At 43.4% G+C, this 19,327-nt stretch overlaps 1 protein-coding gene and 2 long non-coding RNA genes across 25 annotated transcripts in view; 1 reads left to right on the top strand and 2 right to left on the bottom strand.

Annotated features, from left to right (window-relative positions):
• CDC14B (cell division cycle 14B) overlaps window positions 1-2,207 on the bottom strand; it is a 102,591-nt gene extending 100,384 nt beyond the window's left edge. For 6 of the 18 annotated variants that reach the window (XM_077903360.1, XM_077903446.1, XM_077903424.1 and 3 more), the window contains exon 1: window positions 1,944-2,200. In XM_077903360.1, coding sequence (XP_077759486.1) covers window positions 1,944-2,103 — 160 coding nt within the window. In that variant the 5' untranslated portion in view covers window positions 2,104-2,200. Of the gene's footprint in view, window positions 1-1,943 lie in introns of all 18 variants that reach the window. The other 12 variants (XM_077903383.1, XM_077903351.1, XM_077903495.1 and 9 more) reach the window with 9 other exon arrangements.
• Window positions 2,208-2,322: 115 nt separating this feature from the next.
• On the top strand, window positions 2,323-17,940 carry LOC144317320 (uncharacterized). 6 transcript variants are annotated; one of them, XR_013383289.1, is made up of 5 exons: window positions 2,409-3,402; window positions 9,392-9,505; window positions 13,890-14,039; window positions 14,535-14,679; window positions 16,585-17,940. It is a non-coding gene; the product is annotated as an uncharacterized LOC144317320 (long non-coding RNA). The 6 variants fall into 6 exon arrangements; XR_013383288.1 differs by lacking the exon at window positions 14,535-14,679 and having other exon boundaries at window positions 2,413-3,402; XR_013383293.1 differs by lacking the exons at window positions 13,890-14,039; window positions 14,535-14,679 and having other exon boundaries at window positions 2,413-3,402; window positions 9,392-9,468.
• On the bottom strand, window positions 3,110-4,127 carry LOC144317332 (uncharacterized). The gene is made up of 2 exons (XR_013383303.1): window positions 3,681-4,127; window positions 3,110-3,389 (listed from the first exon to the last, which is right to left on the bottom strand). It is a non-coding gene; the product is annotated as an uncharacterized LOC144317332 (long non-coding RNA).
• Window positions 17,941-19,327: the final 1,387 nt, after the last annotated feature.

The following is a 19,327-nucleotide window of genomic DNA, read 5'->3' as shown; positions in this document are numbered from 1 at the left end:
TGGGGGTGTGAATTCCAGCCCCACATTGAATGTAGAGATTACTTTAAAAAAAAATAATAAAATCTTAAAAAATACACATATTTAAATATACATGTCCTTTATAGTTTTATTTTCTAAAACCATATCTACTTTGGCCTATGCAGTAATTAAAGTCAAATAAAGCAGGTTCACATGTACTAATCCTTCTGCTAAGAGGGAACACTGTGAAGAAAAAACAATGTGCAAAACACCATGTATGCTACCATGCTTGAGTAAGACAGATAATATGTAGGTGTATGCACACACAGTCTCCTTCTGGAAGGGTTCACTGGAAACTAGGAACTTCAGTTGCCTCTGGGGAAGGACACTCGGTAGTGCCACCAACTTTTCACTACAAACTCCTGTGGACCTTCGGAACGAAGAGTGCCCTACTTGCCCTAAAAATTAAATGCTATGTAGCAAAGTTCCTTTGAAGAGCTATGAATAACAAAGACGTAAGGAATGTGTGGGGTCGTCCCGCACTCCGAGCCCTCCTCGGCCAGGCGGTCCCCTGGGCCAGGCGGGTGGGACCCGCTCTCAGCTTCGGCCAAGCGGGTCACGGGCACCAGTGCCACCCGCCGCGGTGGGGCCGCGCACGTGCCAGCGGGGACCCGCCCCTCAGGTGCCCCCTCCCTCCCTGAACGGTTCCCAGGGGCCCTCCACCCCGCGCCCAGAGACCTTCCCCTCCACTCGCAGCTTCGTTAAAGTCGACCTTAACTTTCCAACTGTCCGTCAACCTAGGAAACAATTCCTACTAGACGTGCGTTTGCCTGAACACTTTCTGAATTCAGATTCTGACCACTCCAGCTCACCCGGCTCATCACAGGCGACGGGTGGGAGACAGTTTACGAAAGTCCCACACGCCAAAGCGTACGCCGTTCCGCGCCACAGAAAACACCGCACGTTCCCTCAAAATCGTAGCCAGCTCTGCTGTTCACAAAGCGCTTCCACGTACATCATGACATTTAATACCTTCACACACTTTAGTGTCAATCCTGGCAAACCCAACGGCTGCCGCGCTGGATTTACTGGTCTTCAAGAACTGTAGAAGCGGCACTGAGTGAGAATCAACAGCTACCAAAGGGCCGCTCTTCCAGCAGCTCAGGCTGGCTGCGATGTCGCCCTCCAAAGGGGCCACTCCAGGCACCGGGCGCGCACCGCGGCTCAGGAGCCGTCAGTCACACGGGCCTGGTGGAAGCCCGGGAGCGGCGCTGGCCCCAGGAGAGGAGTGGCCCGGTCGGGGCGCGATCCGGCCCCGGGGGCGGGGGGGGGCAGGCCCCGGGGGGCAGCTCAGCGAGCCTGGAGGGGGAGGGGCTGGCCCCGGGTCGGGGAGGGCGGGGAGGTGGCCCGGGGGCCCGCACGTGCCGCGCGCTGGGGGGCGGGCCGGGGGCGGTGCGGCCCGGAGCGGGGACGCGGGGACGCGGGGACGCCGCCGAGGCTGGACTCCGGGTCCTCCCGAGCGGCCGCGGCTGGGCGGGCGGACGCCGGGTGAAGCCGGCCGCTGCTCCCTCCGGTGCCTGCGCATTCCGCGGGCTCGGGAACCCTCTGGGGTGATTCAGGGCTTCCGACTCCTCCGTGGGCCCACTGAGCCTGCAGCCCCGGAGGCGCGATTCACCCCGACTTAGGAAGAGCCCGAGGCGCCGAGCTGACGCCAGCAATTTGGAAAGGTGACCCTCGGTTCTTTGGCTGGGGTAGAAGCGTGCAAAACGGATAAAGTTACAGCTTGCGGCACACCCGGAGGGAGAGTCGGGGGAGGCACCGGGGAGCCCGGCCGCGGAAGGGGCGTGGCGGGGGGCTCGGAGGGGGCGGGGGTGAGGCGTGCGGGTCGGCCCCGAGGGGCGCCTGCCCTGCGGAGGGGGGGCTCGGGCCCCGCGCGGGGAGCCGCGTGTCTGGGCGCCCCGGCCCGCGCCCGCGCGCCGGCTCACCGGTGATGTCCAGGTACAGGTCATCCTGCAGGTCCAGGCGATGCCGCTCCTGCGACGTGGAGCTGCGACTCTTCTTCACTCCGGGCGAGGACGCCGAGCAGCGCCGCGAGCAGGGGGGCGCGGCGGCCCAGTTCGGCCGCCGCTCGCTCTTCCGCTTCATGGAGGCGGCCGCGGCCCTTCAGGGGGCCACGACCATGGCCCAGCGCGCCCGCTCGCCCGCCGGTGGGTGCCCGGGGACGGCGGGCGGCGGTGCAGCCGGAGGAGGGGCCGGGCCCAGCGCGCCTGCCCCGCGCCCTCCCGCCGCCGCCAGCGCCCCCAGCCCGGCCCCAGGTGTCTGCAGCCCGCCGGCGCGGCCGAGGCGACGCTGCTGCCTGCGGCGGGAGGGCTGCCCGGGGTCACCGCGCGCGCCCACGGCGGCCGCGGACGCTGCTGCCGAGGCGCCGCAGCACAGCGGGCCGCGGCTCCCGGCGACCCCAGGAGGGCTGCTCCGTGCAGCTTCATTCACAAAAAAGGGCCCACAACCCTCCTCGGGGCCCTCAGACCTGGGCTTTTCATTGGCCGGTGCGACGTGACGCCACGCCGACGGGGCCTTTCTACAGGCAGGTGCCCGGTGACGCCATAAAGAAAAGTCTGAGCGGTTCCACCAATCAGATATAAACGTGTGCTCGGGCCCCCTCCCCCATCCGCCTGCCCCCAACTTTTGTCCGCCGGGTGCTCCTGCGGCGCCCAGACCCCGGTCGCGCTGCCTTCGGGGCGTCAGCGGAGCTCCCTCCAGCCCACCTGGGACTGACCTCCAGGGCTTCGGCGTGTACGTTTGTAAGGATATTTCTGGGCTTTCCTGGTGATCGCGCCCAGTGAAAGGGGTCGTGCCACGGCTGCTGGCTTGGGAAAGAGTAGTGACCGATTAAACTGTTCGCTGCTCCGTAGACTTCAGGTGAAGGTGATTTCACAACTGACCCCCACGCCTTCCCGACCTGGGTGTGCCCGGCACTCACGGGGACCAAACGGGGACTAAGAGGTCGGTCAGCCCGCCGGGCAAACACGAGCCACCGTCCTTCCCCTTGGAAGCCAGGGCCCGCATTTCACTCCGTAATTGTGTACACCAGTTGCCGAATTTTTCTTAAAAGTATCGACCAAAAAAAAAAAAAAAGTGTCGACAGATCCAATTATTTAAGTATGGAAGCAAATAGCGAATTTAATCCTTGAACTTTAGTCTTGCAATCTGGCTTCCTATCTTATTTCTTCTGGGTATCTGTGGAACATACCCAAAACCGTCATTTTGGAGACACTTTAAACAAATGTTCATGGTGGCACCTAAGAAGGTGAATAGATTGGAGTGTAATCTTTAGGCCTCAGAGCCCCGAATTTGACATCTTGCAGTCTATTCCTAATTTTTCACCAGCATTTTAACGTCTTATCCTGCAGTTCCTCAATGACTGCCAGCCTCTAGAAGAGAAAGGTAAATTCGAGTCAGTCCCCATAGAAGCGTCTCAGAAATGCAAATTTTGATGGAGTACCTGGGGCGGGGGACTATTTGACTTATATTGTTGAAGGCCTTTATCCATTAGCACTGCTAATTAAGGAAGGAAAGGGGGTTGGGGAAAGAAGATTCTGACTCAGCTGAACAGCCTGGAACTACGATCAGCCACTTAGACCAGAAGCTTAGTAATCATGTCCTTTCATCCCGTTTTCCCCTAAGGAAATCAGTGAAGGCCTTAAATATAAAAATGGCCTTACCTGTTTGTCTGCAGGGGCAGCAAGGAAGGGAAAGAATTCGGAGCTTGAGTAATGCTATGCAAACTCTGCAGAAACCTATCCTCCCACGTCCTCCGCTTTAACCGGAAGTAGGAGGCCTTGCTGGCCTTAGGGGCTCAGCAGGGGAAAGGCCACCTTTGCCCAGACTATCTGGGATTTTGCAAAAGCAAGTCTTTTGTTTTGTTTATTGAGGTATAATTGACATGAAACGTTATATTAAGTTCGGGTGTACAACATATTGCAAAATAATCACCACAGCCAGTCTAGTTAACATCCAAGTAGGTCTTGTTTTGAGTAGGTATTACAAGGAATTGTCGACTTGGATCTCTAGAATGAAAGAAATTCAAATACCCCAATATACTGTTTATTTAAGGATCCCTTATGTAAGTGTCAAACTAAGATTGAAGTGCCAGAAATTGCACTTACATACTTAACATTTTCTCCTTCAAACTTATTATTGAGGCTGGAAATTCTAACAAAACACCTATGATTCCAATAAAAGAAAAAAAATGTAATAAAAATAAGCACAGATAATTATATTGTTTGAGCATTTTCACATTTTAAAAACATAGAATTAAGGTTTTGTTAGTATAACATCATTAAGAGAGAAAATACATAATTATACTTGTAATTTTGCAGAAATGTCTCACATTCTTGAGAGTAGGAAGTCCATATGCTAAGTACACATATCGAAATTTGAAACTCCATTTATATTGTTTTTAGGTCATATTTAGGTAATGGTAGGAAAGTACTATTTCTTAGTGATATTTGTTTTTTGTGTGTTGCACTTGAGTAATTTGGCTTTTCCTGATGTTCAGTAAGCTGATCCCTAGGCTATGAGAAATTGGCCATAGGAAATGTAGTTTAGTTTGCTTGGTTGATTGGTTAGTTTCCTGTCTACTGTTTGACCATTGATCATAAAATTTTAGAGCTTGAAAACACTACACGATATTTAATCCAAGGCTGCCCTTAAACAGTGAGGACAAGGGGATCCACAGAAGTGACAGGCGCAGGGCTGGAGTAAGAACCTAAATACTCCAGGACTCTGGCTTTCCCTGGCCTGTCTGAGCTTAGAGAACAGATGCGCCTGGTTGTGATCCTCAATATTATGAGCAGCACAGTGAAAAGCAAGAAAGGAGGGAAGGAGTTCTCTAAAATATTCCTCTCTCCTAGGTAAATTCACCCAGAAAAGAATATGATTATGCAACCTTTACTTTTATTTTGGGGGGGAACATTTTCTGATATGTGTATTTCAGACAAGTTGTACTCTGAAAATTTGAAATCTTACCCTAAAATTAGTATAAACTGATCCGTAGATACATTGTTAAAATTTCAAAGGCTGGGGAACTAGCCTAGCTCAGTGTGTAGAGCATGCAACTCTTGATCTCACAGTTTTAAGTTTGAGCCCCATGTTGGGTGTAGAGATTACTTAAAACTAAAATCTTGGGCAGCCTAGGTGGCTCAGCGATTTAGCGCTGCCTTCAGCCCAGGGTGGATTCTGGAGACACGGGATTGTATCCCGCGTTGGGCTCCTTGCAGGGAGCCTGCTTCTCCCTCTGCCTGTGTCTCTGCCTCTGTGTGTGTGTGTGTGTGTTTCATAAATAAATAAATAAAATCTAAAATAAATAAATATCTTAAAAACAAAACAAAACTATGCAGTCTATGATACTTTGTTATAGCAGCCCAAGACAAGTGATAATATCTATAAAAATTCATACTAAAGAATTTATGGATAAAGTATTAGAGTATAACACTTTAAAATGGCTCAATAAACACATTCTCTATCTCGTTCTATCTACCTATTTACCTATCTATCTACCTATGAAACAACGATAGCAGAGTATTAAGAATTGTTGAATTCAGGGAAAAAAATTGTTGAATACAGCTAATGGTTATTATTTTTCCATTCTTCCTACTTTTTTATGTTTGAAAATTTTCATAAAGTCAATTTTTCTCTATATTCTTACATATTTTAAAGACTTTATTTTTTTCTTTTTTTTTTTTTTAATTTTTATTTATTTATTTATGATAGTCACAGAGAGAGAGGCAGAGACACAGGCAGAGGGAGAAACAGGCTCCATGCACCGGGAGCCCGATGTGGGATTCGATCCCGGGTCTCCAGGATCGCGCCCTGGGCCAAAGGCAGGCGCTAAACCGCTGCGCCACCCAGGGATCCCTAAAGACTTTATTTTTAAGTAATCTCTGCACATGCAGGTTTGAACCCCATGATCAAACCTACAACTCTAAGATCAAGAGTCACATGCTCCACTGACTGAGCCAGGCAGGTGCCTCTATATTCTTACATATTTTTAAATTCTTGGGCAGCCCAGGTGGCTCAGCAGTTTAGTGCCACCTTCAGCCTAGGGCATGATCCTGGAGACCCGGGATCGAGTCCCACGTCAGGCTCCCTGCATGGAGCCTGCTTCTCCCTCTGTCTCTGCCTCTCTCTCTCTGTGTCTCTCATGAATAGATAAATAAAATCTTTTAAAAATAAATAAATAAATAAATAAATAAATAAATAAATAAATAAATAAATAAATAAATTCTTTCCTTGATTTTGCCTAGGGTAGTATTCAATTTCTAGATTAACTTGAAGAAAATTGACATATTTACAATATTGAATTTCTTTCATAGGAATTTCTTAAAATATTGATTTTCTTTAATTAACTGAAAAGGTTCACCTTTAAATTTCAGTCCTTTCTGACTTCAGTAAGTAAACTACCATAGGTTTATTATAAGCATGATTTTGTGTATTGTTCTTCGATCCTACCACTGTTAATAGAAGGTACAGCCTTCTTAGAAACATTTTTCATTAAACATAGGCTTCTCAGCTTTTTTTGTTCACAAGGGAGATAGTATTTTACTGTCCAGATTAATTTCAGTTCCTCCTCCTGGCTTCCTACAAGGCCCAGAGGCCTACTGGGGCAAAAGAAATTACACCTATTACTATATAACCAAAGCAGAATCCACTACATCTGGGACACTTAAATTTACACCAAGGCCCAACAGAACTTTGAACTTAAATTCTTTTCTTTATTTTATTATGGAGTTTTGGGCAGCATGGTCTCTTATCACCTCATTTTTTGTAAGTAACAAGGAGGCTTTTGCGAGGATTTGTTAACCTCATATTCACAGTAAGATCTGGGGGCACCATAAGAGTGTGATTTCAGCTACAGTAATTTCCTGCTGTTTTTACTTTCAATGAACTTTTTAAAAGTTGAGATATACTTAACATGCAATAAAAGCAAAGATCTGGATGTTAATTCAGTGACTTGTAAAGTTATATACACCTGTGTAACCACCACCCAAAAATAAAAAATACAGAATCAGTGGTCCTTACAGAAATACCATCCATGTAGACATGAGCATGATTCCCTGTGCCAAGCCTATGTCCAGACCTTCCTCCTTGCTATTCCAGTCTATCTGACACCCTTACATTGTCCCTGCTTGCTGCTCTCCATCTCACTTTAAAAAAAAAAAAAAAAAGATTGTATTTATTTATTCATGAGAGACACAGAGAGAGATAGGCAGGCTCCATACAGGGAGCCCGATGTGGGACTCAATCCCTGGTCTTAAGGATCATGCCCTGGGCTAAAGGCAGACACTCAACCGCTGAGCCACCCAGGTATCCCATCTCCTTCTCACTTCTGACACCCCTTTGGCACTGCACCTCAGCTTCTAAACCTTCCCTCCCACTCACCCTTGACTGAATAGGCCAGGCTCTCCTGGCTGGGATCTTGGTCCTCTTCCTCAGATAGCACTGAGCTACAAAATTGCTGCAGACCCAAGTTCCTGCATTTGGCCCTACCTGCCACCAGACCTCCCCCATCAGTGCTAGGTAGTAGTAGAACTGAGCATGCTACAAGTGGTAATCAGCAGAGATAATCAGGTAATGTGATGTAGCTAATAGCCTCCTTCACCTTCACTACACACATTTGTCTTTCCAATTGTTGCAGGACAAGAAAGACATCCCTTGTCTGACTCTGCCCTTATCCACACCGAAGTAAACTAAAGGCATCAATTTCAAGTCACTTCTGTAGCTATAGAAGTGTAAAAGCAATTTATTCTTTATCTCCTGTTGTGGCTGGGAGACTATTCCCTGCAAAGACTTTGGAAGAGAACTAGGCACCGATTCCAATATATTGAATGATTTTTCTGTCTTTTTGTTACAAATTTTCTTGTCTATGAGGAGATCCTAGCCCAGTGTTGGTTCTCCCTCTCACCTGCTGTTCTCCATAGGAATGGGGAGGACAGGAAAAAGTAAAATACACATTCTTACTTGGTGGGGGGGTTCCACTACCTTTTTTTTCCCTCTTCAATGATACCAGAGCACAAATGGACAGATTAAGTTGGGTTCTCTATTTCACTTTTTTCAGATCTATTTATTTATTTGAGAGAGAGTGGAGGGGAGAGGGGCATTGGGAGAGGAAGAGAGAGCCTCAAGCCAACTCTGAGCAACACAACCCTGAGATCAGGACCCTGAGATCAGACCTGAGCTGAAACAAGGAGTCTACCACCTAGATGCCCTAATTTCATTTTTAATTGCAGATTCGAGTGAGCAGAGAATTGTTTTATCCAAAGTTAGGGGCTGTGCAAAAGACAAAAACAGAAAACTAAAAAGACCCATAATATAGGCAGTCAGCTTCTAGATATTGTCCATAATAGTGAATTATCATTTAATAACACTTGTGGAAAGAAAAGCAATTCTGTTTCCACATTTAATATATTAACTTAATTCTTTTAGTTTATGCACTACTAAACATTGTATAAAAAAGAATATGGGGGCACCTGGGTGGCTCAGCAGTTGGGCGTCTGCCTTTGGCTCAGGGTGTGATCCCGGGGTCCTGGGATTGAATCCCACATAGGGCTCCCTGCAGGGAGCCTGCTTCTCCCTCTGCCTGTGTCTCTCCCTCTCTCTATGTGTCTCTCATGAATATATAAATAAAATCTTTAAAAAATTAGATATGTAGGATGGTCTGGAAGATAAATTTAAGACTCTTTAGATGGGGCAGGGTGCTGTTAGCACATTTTAGTTGATAAAAGTATATGATTAGATTTGCTATTTTGAAAGTTTACTATGGAGTGGGTGGGACATGGTCCAGGAAATGGACATGCTGCCCAAAGGACAAGTTTGATCACAAATTCTTCACTTCTAAATACGTTGTAACATTATTTTGGGAGCTAGATTTAAGTCAGAAACATGTTATTTATTTATTTTCTCCAAAGATTTTATTTATTCATGTGTGAGAGAGAGACAGTGTGCACCAGCAGGGGGAGGGGCAGGGGGACAAGCAGACTCCCCACTAAGCAGGAAGCCTGACACAGGGCTGGATCCTAGGACCCCAATAACGACCCAAGCTGAAGGCAGACACTAACCCACTGAGCCACCCAGGCGCCCCTGGACTATCCTACATATTTCTGAGAGTCATGTTTATTATTAGTTTAGTTAAAAAATTTCAAACCTATGCTAATTTAGGGGGGAAAAGTTTAATATTTGAACCATTTGAGAGAATTTTACAGACATCATGACCTCTATCTCCTCAGGGCAGTGATGTTTTCCTACATAACCATAATGTCATTGTCAAATTCAGGAAGCTTAACATTCCTACATTTATAAAATATTTAGTCCATCTTCACAATTCGCCAATTGTCCTAACAATATTCTTTATAGACTTTTTTTTCCCCTGACCCAGGAAGCAGTCCTTAACAGCCTGAGGATGAACATTTTTGAGGAGTTCTCTGCCCTGATGGTGCATTCTCGATGTATCAGGTTAGGAGGTCCAGGATGACAGTTTGCCGTATTCTGGGTAAATATGAACTTTGATCACTGGCTTCATTAAGGTGCTACCTGCCAGTTTTTTCCACTATGAAGGTCTAACTTTTCCCTTTATAGTTAATAATTTGTGGGGAGATACTTTAAGATCACGAACTTCTACCCAGTGACTTAGTACACATTGGTGATTCTGAATCAGGTGTTACTATAATGGTATAGACTGGTGATTTTCAAATTATGTTCTACATTTATTAATTGGCATTCTTTAGAAAGAGGGGCTTTCTTTTCTCTTCTTTGTATCTATGTATGCAAATGGATGGATGGATGGATGGATGGTGGATTATGGATTATTCATTTCTTGTTTTGTATATTGGGTTATAATCCCAGAGTGTCACTATATATTTTGATGCTCAAAGTGTCCCAGATCTGATTAGTGGGTGTCACTTCATATTAGCTTCCATGTCCTTTCGATGTGTCCCCATCAATGTTTTAGTGCTTTCTTACTTTCTGGCAAAAGATGTTCCATGTTTACCTTGTGCTCTCCCTGCCCCTGCCCGGGAACCAGTTATTCCTTCAGGAAGGTCCACTTCTCTTCACTAGGTCATGGTGTTTAAAAAGTATTCAAGGCTCTTGAGACCTGACCCTGGCCTCATCTACTTCTCCTGATGTGATTCCTTTGCTGCCTCCTGTGCTCACTCACATATCCTCTCATGTCCCCCAAGTGCCATGCTCCTCTAGACTCCTGCACTTGTCCATGCTGGGGCCTCTTTCTAGAGGCTCTTACCGCCACTTTTCTGTGTGGCCAATTCTTTTTTTTTTTTTTAATATTTTATTTATTTATTTGACAGAGAGAGAAAGAGCACGCAGGGGAGTGCAGACAGAGGGGGAGGGAGAAGCAGGCTCCCCACGGGGCACAGAGCCAGATGCGAGCCTTGATCCCAGGACCCTGGGATCATGACCTGAGCCCAAGGCAGACGTTTAACCGACTGAGCCACCCGGGCACTCTTTGTGTGGCTAATTCTTACTCTTTGTCACCACATTCAGGTATTAACTGATGCCTAGTTTTCTCTGACCACCTTAGAATCCCACCTGTGACCTGTGCTCCTGGCAGCACTAACTCTGTAATCCTCTCTCCATAGGAAAATAGCATCTCATTGTTGTTTTCTGTTTTGTTGTTATTATTTATTTATTTATTTTTAAAGATTTTATTTATTTATTCATGAGAGACACAGAGAGAGAGGCAGAGGCAGAGGCAGAGGAAGAAGCAGGCTCCCTGTGTGGAGCCCGATGTGGGACTTGATCCAGTGATGCTGGGATCACGCCCTGAGCTGAAGGCAGACGCTGGACCCTGAGCCACCCAGGCATCCCTGTTTTGTTTTTAAATAGCTTTTTTTTTTTTTTTTTTAAGTAATCTCTACACCCAATGTGAGAGTTCAAACTCACAACCCTGAGATCAAGAGTCACACACTCCACCCATCTCATTGTTTTAATTTACATTTGGCCGGTTACCAAGGTAAGCATATTGCTTTCTGTGTGGGAAATAGAAAATAATACTGTTCAAGAGAACACAAGAACTGGCATTATGAAGCAATGAGGCTAAGGAAATTCCGTGTTGTACTGCATTTTTAGTTGAGTCTTCTGTAACTAAACATGGATCATTGTTCCAGTATGGTTTTTTTATTGAGTTATAATTGACATAACATTATATATATATACAGACACACACACATACCTCTTTATTCATTCATCAGTCAATGGACATCTGGGCTCTTTCCAGTTTGGCTATTGTGGACAATGCTGCTATAAACATAGAATTGTAGGTGCCCCTTCAAATCACCATTTTTGTATCCTTTAGATAAATTAGTGCAATTGCTCGTTGTAGGGTAGTTCTATTTTTAATGTTTTGAGTAACTCTACACTGTTTTCAAGAGTGGCTGCATCAGTTTGCATTCCCAACAGTGTGAGAGGGCTCCCCTTTCTCTGCATCCTTGCCAACATCTATTGTTTCCTGAATTGTTAATCCTCCCAAAACATTTTTTAAAGCATTAATTCACAGGAGGCCCTAATACTTGCCAAAACGGACATGAGCAACAAAATACCAAAATGTGAGCTTTCAGTCTAGAAAAACAGGAAGTGTACTGGTTTAAGAAGAAAGAATGATGAATGTTGTGTTTATGAAAGATGTATGCATGTTCTTAGAATTATGAAGCTATTCTTTATTTACACCAAGTTAGTAAATACATTCACGTATGGTATTTTAAATCCTTAGGAGTGGAAGTCTGGAAATGTTAGTGATTACAGGCTGCTGTCAGAGTAAAGTTAAAATAACAGAGCTGAAATGATTTTTAAAGAAACCTTAAAAATACTTTGAGTGCTTACCTATTTTTTAAAATGGCATGTAAGAAGATTGGTGTAATAGACACATTTTCCGTTTTACTGAGTATTACTAAATTGCTCTGCAAATTATTTTCCAGTTTACATTGTGTGAGAATACCCATGGCTCAATCCTCAACACTTATCATACTTTATATTTCTTGCTAAATTCCTGAATATAAAATAGTATATCATTGTGGACTTAATTTGCAAGTCCTTAAATTACTACTGAAGTAGGATATTTTTTCTTTTCTTTTTTCTTTTTTTTAAGATTTTATTTACTTATTCATGAGAAACACTGAGAGGAGAGAGCTAGAGGCAGAGACACAGGCAGAGGGAGACGCAGGCTCCATGCAGGGAGCCTGATGTGGGACTCCATCCCTGGCATCCAGGACCACACCCTGGGCCGAAGGCAGTACTAAACCGCTGAGCCACCCGGGCTGCCCTGAAGTTGGATATTTTTTTCATGTTTATTAGCCATTTATGAGATTTTTCCCGATGAATTTGTAGTTGTGTACTAACAAATGTGGTGTACCCTCAAAAGAGGTCTGTTTGGCCTTTGCCCTTAGCTGCTTAGAGATAATCTCTAAACCCTTGGAATGTCTTTCCCAATAAGAGTGGCTTTGCCTGAGGTCATGCCAGATGATACTGTGATTTGAAAAATAGTGGTTTACAAATATTGCACTGATGTATTTATCTTTTCCTGTAGATAATATCCCAGCACCACTTATTAATACTCTATCCTTTCTCCAGTTATCTGCAGCATGTCAAGTGTCTATAGATGTGTTTGTCTGTTTCTGAGCTTTGTATTCTATTCCATTTGTCTCCCTCTCTATACATATGTCCTGACAGTTTCACACCATCTTAATTGCTATGACTTTATTCTGCAATTTTTTAAAGATTTCTTTTTATTTATTTATTTGAGAGGGAGATGGAGAAGCAGGCTCCCTGCTGAGCCAGGAGCCTGATGTGGGGCCCCATCCCAGGATCCTGGGATCATGACCCGAGCTGAAGGCATATGCTTAGCTGACTGAGCCACCCAGGTGCCCCTATTCTGCATTTTGATTTCTCACAGAACCATCTACCTCTTGCCTCTTCAGGAATGTCTTAGTTTTTGCTCTTCTACATAAATTTTAGAAAGAAGTACAAGTTCCATGAAAAACTCGGTAAGGATTATTAGGAATCTGTAGACCAATTTGGGAACAGCTAACATTTTTAGGATAATGAGTAATCTTCTCCATAAATATGTTATCTCTGCGTTTATCAAATCTTTTAAACATTTCTTTAATAAAGATATGTAATTTTCTTATAAAGGCTTAATATGTTGGATTTATTTGTGGGTCCCTTATCAGCTTTATTGCTCTTATAAATGATTTTAAGATCAAATTTCCTGTTTACCAAGGGTTTGTGGCAATGCAAACTAATTTTGAATATTGATATATCCAGCTACTTATTTTATTAATTCTAAGAATTTGTCTTTAGATTCTTTTTGGTTTTCTATGTAGACAGTCATGGCATATATTATTATTTTTTAAAGATTTGTTTATTTATTCATAAGAGACACACAGAGAGAGAGAGAGAGAGAGAGAGAGAGAGGTAGAGACACAGGCAGAGGCAGAAGCAGGCTCCATGCAAGGAGCCTGACATGGGACTCGATTCTGGGTCTCCAGGATTACTCCCTGAGCCAAAGGCGGGCATTAAACTACTGAGCCACCCAGGGATTCCCCCCATGGCATATATTATATATCATTTATCAATGAGGGTTTTAGTTCTTCTTCCTTCTAAATCTTATACCTTTTATTTGTTTTGTTGTGGTTTTGTGCTGGCTAGGACTCCTAATGTCAAAAACTAGCAGTATTAATGGGCACTTATCATTTTCCTTTTTTCAAAGAAATAAATGTAACATTTTTCGATTAAATATGATAAATGTTGAAGGTTTTTGGCAGACAGGTTTTATCAGATAAAGGAAATAATTTCCTTTAGTTTCTAGATTGCCTAAGGTGGTTTTTTTTTTTTTTAAGATTTTATTTATTTATTCATGACAGACACAGAGAGAGAGAGGCAGAGACACAGGCAGAGGGAGAAGCAGGCCCCATGCAGGGAGCTCGACATGGGACTCGATCGTGGGTCTCCAGGATCACACTCTGGGCCGAAGGCGGCACTAAACCAATGGGCCACCGGGGCTGCCCCACAAGGTGTTTTTTTTTTTTAAAGTATAAACAGATGCTAAATTTTATGGTTTTTTTCTGCTTCTTTGAAGTAACTATAGACATATTTTTTCTTCCTTAAATGTGTTAATGTGAATTATTTTAATTTATTGTAAAACCAAATTTGCATTTCTGGGATAAACCCTACTTATTGTGGTAAATTAAATATTTTATATATTGTTAGATTCTGTTTGCCAATATACACTTTAGGAATTTCTCATTTATTTATGTGAGAGTCCAACCTATAATTTTCCATTCTTTTATTAGTCTACTCTGATTGAAATAAAAAAAAGGTAAAATTAGCCTCATTTTCTCTTCTCAGAAAGTTTGGATAAGATTAGAAATATCTTTACTTCCTTAAAAATTTGGTTAAAAAAATTGGTAGAATTCAAATTCTTGTAAAAGCTCTTTGATCTCGTGTTTTCTTTGTGAGATGGAACTACTGATTTTCTTTTTTTTTTTTCTTTCCATAATGATTTTAAGGTAATCTCTATACCCAACATGGTGCTCAAACTGACAACCCCCAGATCAAGGGTCGCATGTTCTACTGTCTGAGCCAGCCAGGCACCCCTGGAACTAATGATTTTCAACTGCTGAATTGATTTTTAAAAGGTTATAAGGTGTATAGGTATTGTATTTCTTAAGACTATTGAAAAGTTATTTAAATAAAACATTTTGTCTAAATTTAAAATTTATCAGCATAAAATAGAATTTTTTTTTTTTTTTTTAAGATTTTATTTATGGGATCCCTGGGTGGCGCAGCGGTTTAGCACCTGCCTTTGGCCCAGGGTGCGATACTGGAGACCCGGGATCGAATCCCACGTCAGGCTCCCGGTGCATGGAGCCTGCTTCTCCCTCTGCCTGTATCTCTGCCTCTCTCTCTCTCTCTCTCTCTACCATAAATAAATAAAAATTTTAAAAAATGATTTTATTTATTTATTCATGAGAGACAGAGGCACAGACACAGGCAGAGAGAGAAGCAGGCTCCATGCAGGGAGCCCGACATGGGACTCGATCCCAGGTCTCCAGGATCATGCCCCAGGCTGAAGGCTGTGCTAAACCGCTGAGCCACCCAGGCTGCCCAAAATAGAATGTTCTTACATTTTAGTCTTTGCTATGCGTATGGTTCTGTCCCTTTTTTGTTTCTAATATTTGTGCCTGATTTTTCCTTCCATCAGTTTTGCAACAGGTTTGTCTACTTAATTGCCAAATTTACCCTGTGGAATCACCCTATTATTTCTGTCTTCTGTTTTATCAATTGACCTCTTTTCCTAGCTCCTTTCATTTTTTCATATAGGTTTCGTTGGCTGGTTCTTAATGTTGAACATTCAGTCCATTAATTTCCAGGGCTATTTTCTTCTCTAATATGAGAATTTAAGGTATGAATTTACATTAAAATACCATTCTTGAAGAATTCCACAAATTATTGTTATTATTCAGTTCTAGTTCTTTACATCCCTGGCATTTTCTTTGTCCCATGAAATTTTTTTTTAAAGATTTTATTTATTCATGAGAGACACAGAGAGAGAGGCGGAGATACAGCAGAAGGAGAAACAGGCCCATTGCAGAGAGCCTGATGTGGGACTTGATCCTGAGATTCTGGGATCACACCCTGAGTGGAAGGCGGACACTCAACCACTGAACCACCCAGGAGCACCATCCCATGAATTTTTAGTGCTTTTTTTTTTTTTTTTAATTAAAAATGTCTACAGAGGTTTTGGTTTTGATATTGATTTCTTATTGTTGCATTGGAATACAAAACATGGTCTGTATAAACGTGAGTTTTTGAAATTGAGCTATACTTCAAGGATAATACATGATTAATGTTTCATGTATTGTTGAGAAAGGATAGGTTTTTTAACTTATATTTTACATTTGTTCATTAAATCAGATTTATTATTTGTACTGTTCAACTCCTTTTTTTTTTTTTTAAGATTTTATTTATTTATTCATGAGAGACAGAGAGAGAGAGAGAGAGGTAGAGACACAGGCAGAGGGAGAAGCAGGCTCCATGCAGAGAGCCCGACTTGGGACTATCCCAGGTCTCCAGGATCATGCCCCATGCTGAAGGCAGTGCTAAACCTGCTGAGCCACCTGGGCTGCCCAGTTCAACTCTTCTTTATTCTTAATTACTATTTCTTTGCTGTATCCATCAATGAAGATGATCAATATAATTTATATAGTATTTATATATAATAAATATAATTTATGGTCTAAGCAGAATATCTGAGAGTGAAAACGGTGTGAAAATAATTCTGATTATTTTTTAAGGTTTTTTTTTTTTTAATTGGCAAAATACACTGATATACAGTGAGCATTTTGTTTAATATGGGTAACTACTTAGTAAAGGTGGGGAAGGAAAGGAAAATGGAGGTAGTATTTGCAGTTTACCAATGAATGAGTATTGGAAACCAGGATCTTACCCAAAGGGCAAAACTAAGGCAATCCAGAGATGCACAGTGAACAGAATGATAGGGCTATCATTTCACCGGCTATCATGCCATTTTAGAATTTTTTCTGTGAACCATTTCAGACCCTTCCTGGCCCAGAAGCGGGAAGCCTGAGAGGAGTGACCTTACCTGCTTGAGGAAGACAACATGGAACCCCCAAGATGTCTCAGAATATTTCCCAAATGGATTTACAGTCATTCTCCAAATCCAGCCACCTCTAAGGTCCCGCTGAACAGTCCCTTGTCTCCTCACTGCTGCCCCCTGCAGACAGCTGCCTCCTGGTTCAGGCCCGCGCCATCCAGCCCCACAGCTCGCACACCCGCGAGGTCCTGCGTCATTCCATTCTGAAAGGCCACTGATTTCCTTCTGACCATCACATCACATCCAGACTTCTGTGGGGTGTGCAAGGCCTATCATTCCTTTCTGCCTCTCCACTCAGTCTTCATCCGCCAGCCACAGCCTCACATTCAGAGGGTGCTTCTCCCTCAGGGGAGTCTCCTGACTCCCCTGAAAGATACCTGGCCTGCACAGCAAGACACCATCATAATCTTTTTTTTTTTTTAATATTTTATTTATTTATTCATGAGAGACAGAGAGAGAGAGAGAGAGAGAGGCAGAGACACAGGCGGAGGGAGAAGCAGGCTCCATGCAGGGAGCCGGACGTGGGACTCAATCCTTGGTCTCCAGGATCGCGCCCCAGGCGGAAGGTGGAGCTAAACCGCTGAGCCACCGGGGCTGCCCGACACCATCATAATCTCTTCTGGATTCCCTGCAGTTTCTTTGGCTTTCCCCAACTAGATAGACTATAAGCTCCTGAAAGACAGGAACCATTTTTATATTATATACTGTATCTTCCAAACACCCAGCATAGTGCTGAGTGCAGAAAGCAATCTCACTTACTGATTAATTGATAATGAGAAGCGTGATCTTATGAAAAGAAATTTGCCTTCTACATGGCAGGTCAGTGAAGGTGTTCTCTGCACCTTCCATCTTCATAGACCTCACCCATGGTGCTATTTCCAAACAAATGTAATGTGCTCCTTTGATTTTTGATGCAAGAGTAAAACAAGCCATGGCAACAATCCAGGAACAATGAATTCATGCACAGTGGACCTGTGATGGGTAAAAGTTGGTTCTTGGTATTCAGCCACCGGAGAGATGCCCAGATCGGAGGTCGTAGCCATGAGCCAGGATCATTATTAATAAGAATAGGGACATCTGGGTGGCTCAGTGGTTTAGCGGCTGCCTTCAGCCCAGGGTATGATCCTGGAGTCCCAGATCGAGTCCCACATCAGGCTCCCTGCATGAAGTCTGCCTCTCCCTCTGCCCGTGTATTTGCCTTTCTCTCTCTGTGTCTCTCATGAGTAAATATGTAAAATCTTAAAAAATTAATAAAAATAAAATGTACATAAAAATAAATAAAATAATTTCTTGAAATAGTTATTGACTGATAATTATTTCAATGTTAGGAGATTTCTTAAACTATTTTCAAAATAAAATTTTGGGCATCTGAGTCTTGGTTTCAGCTCAGGTAATTATCTCAGGGTTGTGGGATCGAGCCCCCAGCGTTCAGCATGGCATCTGCTGAAGGTTCTCTCTCTTCCTCTGCCCCTTGTCCACATCTCTCTCTCAAATCTTTTAAAAGTAATAAAATAAAATTATTTCTGAGGGACCTCAGTGGCTCAGTCAGTAGAGTGACTCGATTTCAGCTCTGGTCATGAGATCAACCCCTGCACTGGGCGTGGAGCCTACATAAAAAATAATAAAAAGGGATCCCTGGGTGGCGCAGCAGTTTGGCGCCTGCCTTGGGCCCAGGGCGCGATCCTGGAGACCCAGGATCGAATCCCACGTCGGGCTCCCGGTGCATGGAGCCTGCTTCTCTCTCTGCCTATGTCTCTGCCTCTCTTTCTCTCTCTCTCTCTCTGTGTGACTATCATAAATAAATAAAAATTTTTTAAAAAATTAAAAAAAATAATAAAAAGAAAATTCTTTCTAAAAAATTTTAAACTTTTATATTGATTAGCTGAATTTTAGGAAAATTTAGGATAATTGTGCTTAATTATTCATATTTATATGCTTTAGTCCATTTCTAAGCTGAATCTGTCTCTAATGCCATGTCATTGGTATTTTTCTGAAAACTTTTTTCAATATGGTTTTATTTTTTAAGATTTACTTATTTTATAGCAAGAAAGAGAGTATGCAGGAGTGGAGGGTAGGGACTGAAGGAGATAGAATCTGAAACTGACTCCTCCTGAGCACAGAGCAGGAGGCAGGGCTCTATCCCACAACTCTGAGATCATGACTTGAGCCAAAACCAAGAGTCAGATGCTCAACCAACTGAGCCATCTAGGTGCCCCATGTTGTTTTGTTTTGTTTCATTTTCTTTTCAGATTTACTCTTTACTCATTTATTAGAGAGGAGGCAGGGGGGCAAGTACAAGCAGGGGGAAGGGGCAGAGGGAGAGGGAAAAGCAGACTTTGCTGAGCAGGGAGCCTGACATGGGGCTCAATTGCAGGACCCCAGGATCATGACCTGAGCCAAAAGCAGATGCTTAACTGATGGAGCCACCCAGGTGCCCTGTTTTATTATTTTTAATTCAAATTAATTTAAATAAAATTCCCTCTAATGTTGCATTTTGTAGTTAATTGACTTAGAATTGTAGACCTCTTCATTTGATTTTTCTCTGTAGTCCACATTTCAAATGGAGACTATTCCGTGTCTTCAGGTACTGAAGTACCTGGTAAGTTCAGGGAAAGTTTTGTTGAATGGAGGATACTTTCTCAGGGTGCCTAAGTGGCTCACTCACTTAAGTGGCTGACTCTTGGT

This window comes from Canis aureus, chromosome 1 (assembly GCF_053574225.1).
Source record: "Canis aureus isolate CA01 chromosome 1, VMU_Caureus_v.1.0, whole genome shotgun sequence".
Lineage (NCBI taxonomy): Eukaryota > Metazoa > Chordata > Mammalia > Carnivora > Canidae > Canis > Canis aureus.
Note: the sequence above shows the minus strand (reverse complement) of the source record. Positions and strands in the feature narration are given on the sequence as shown.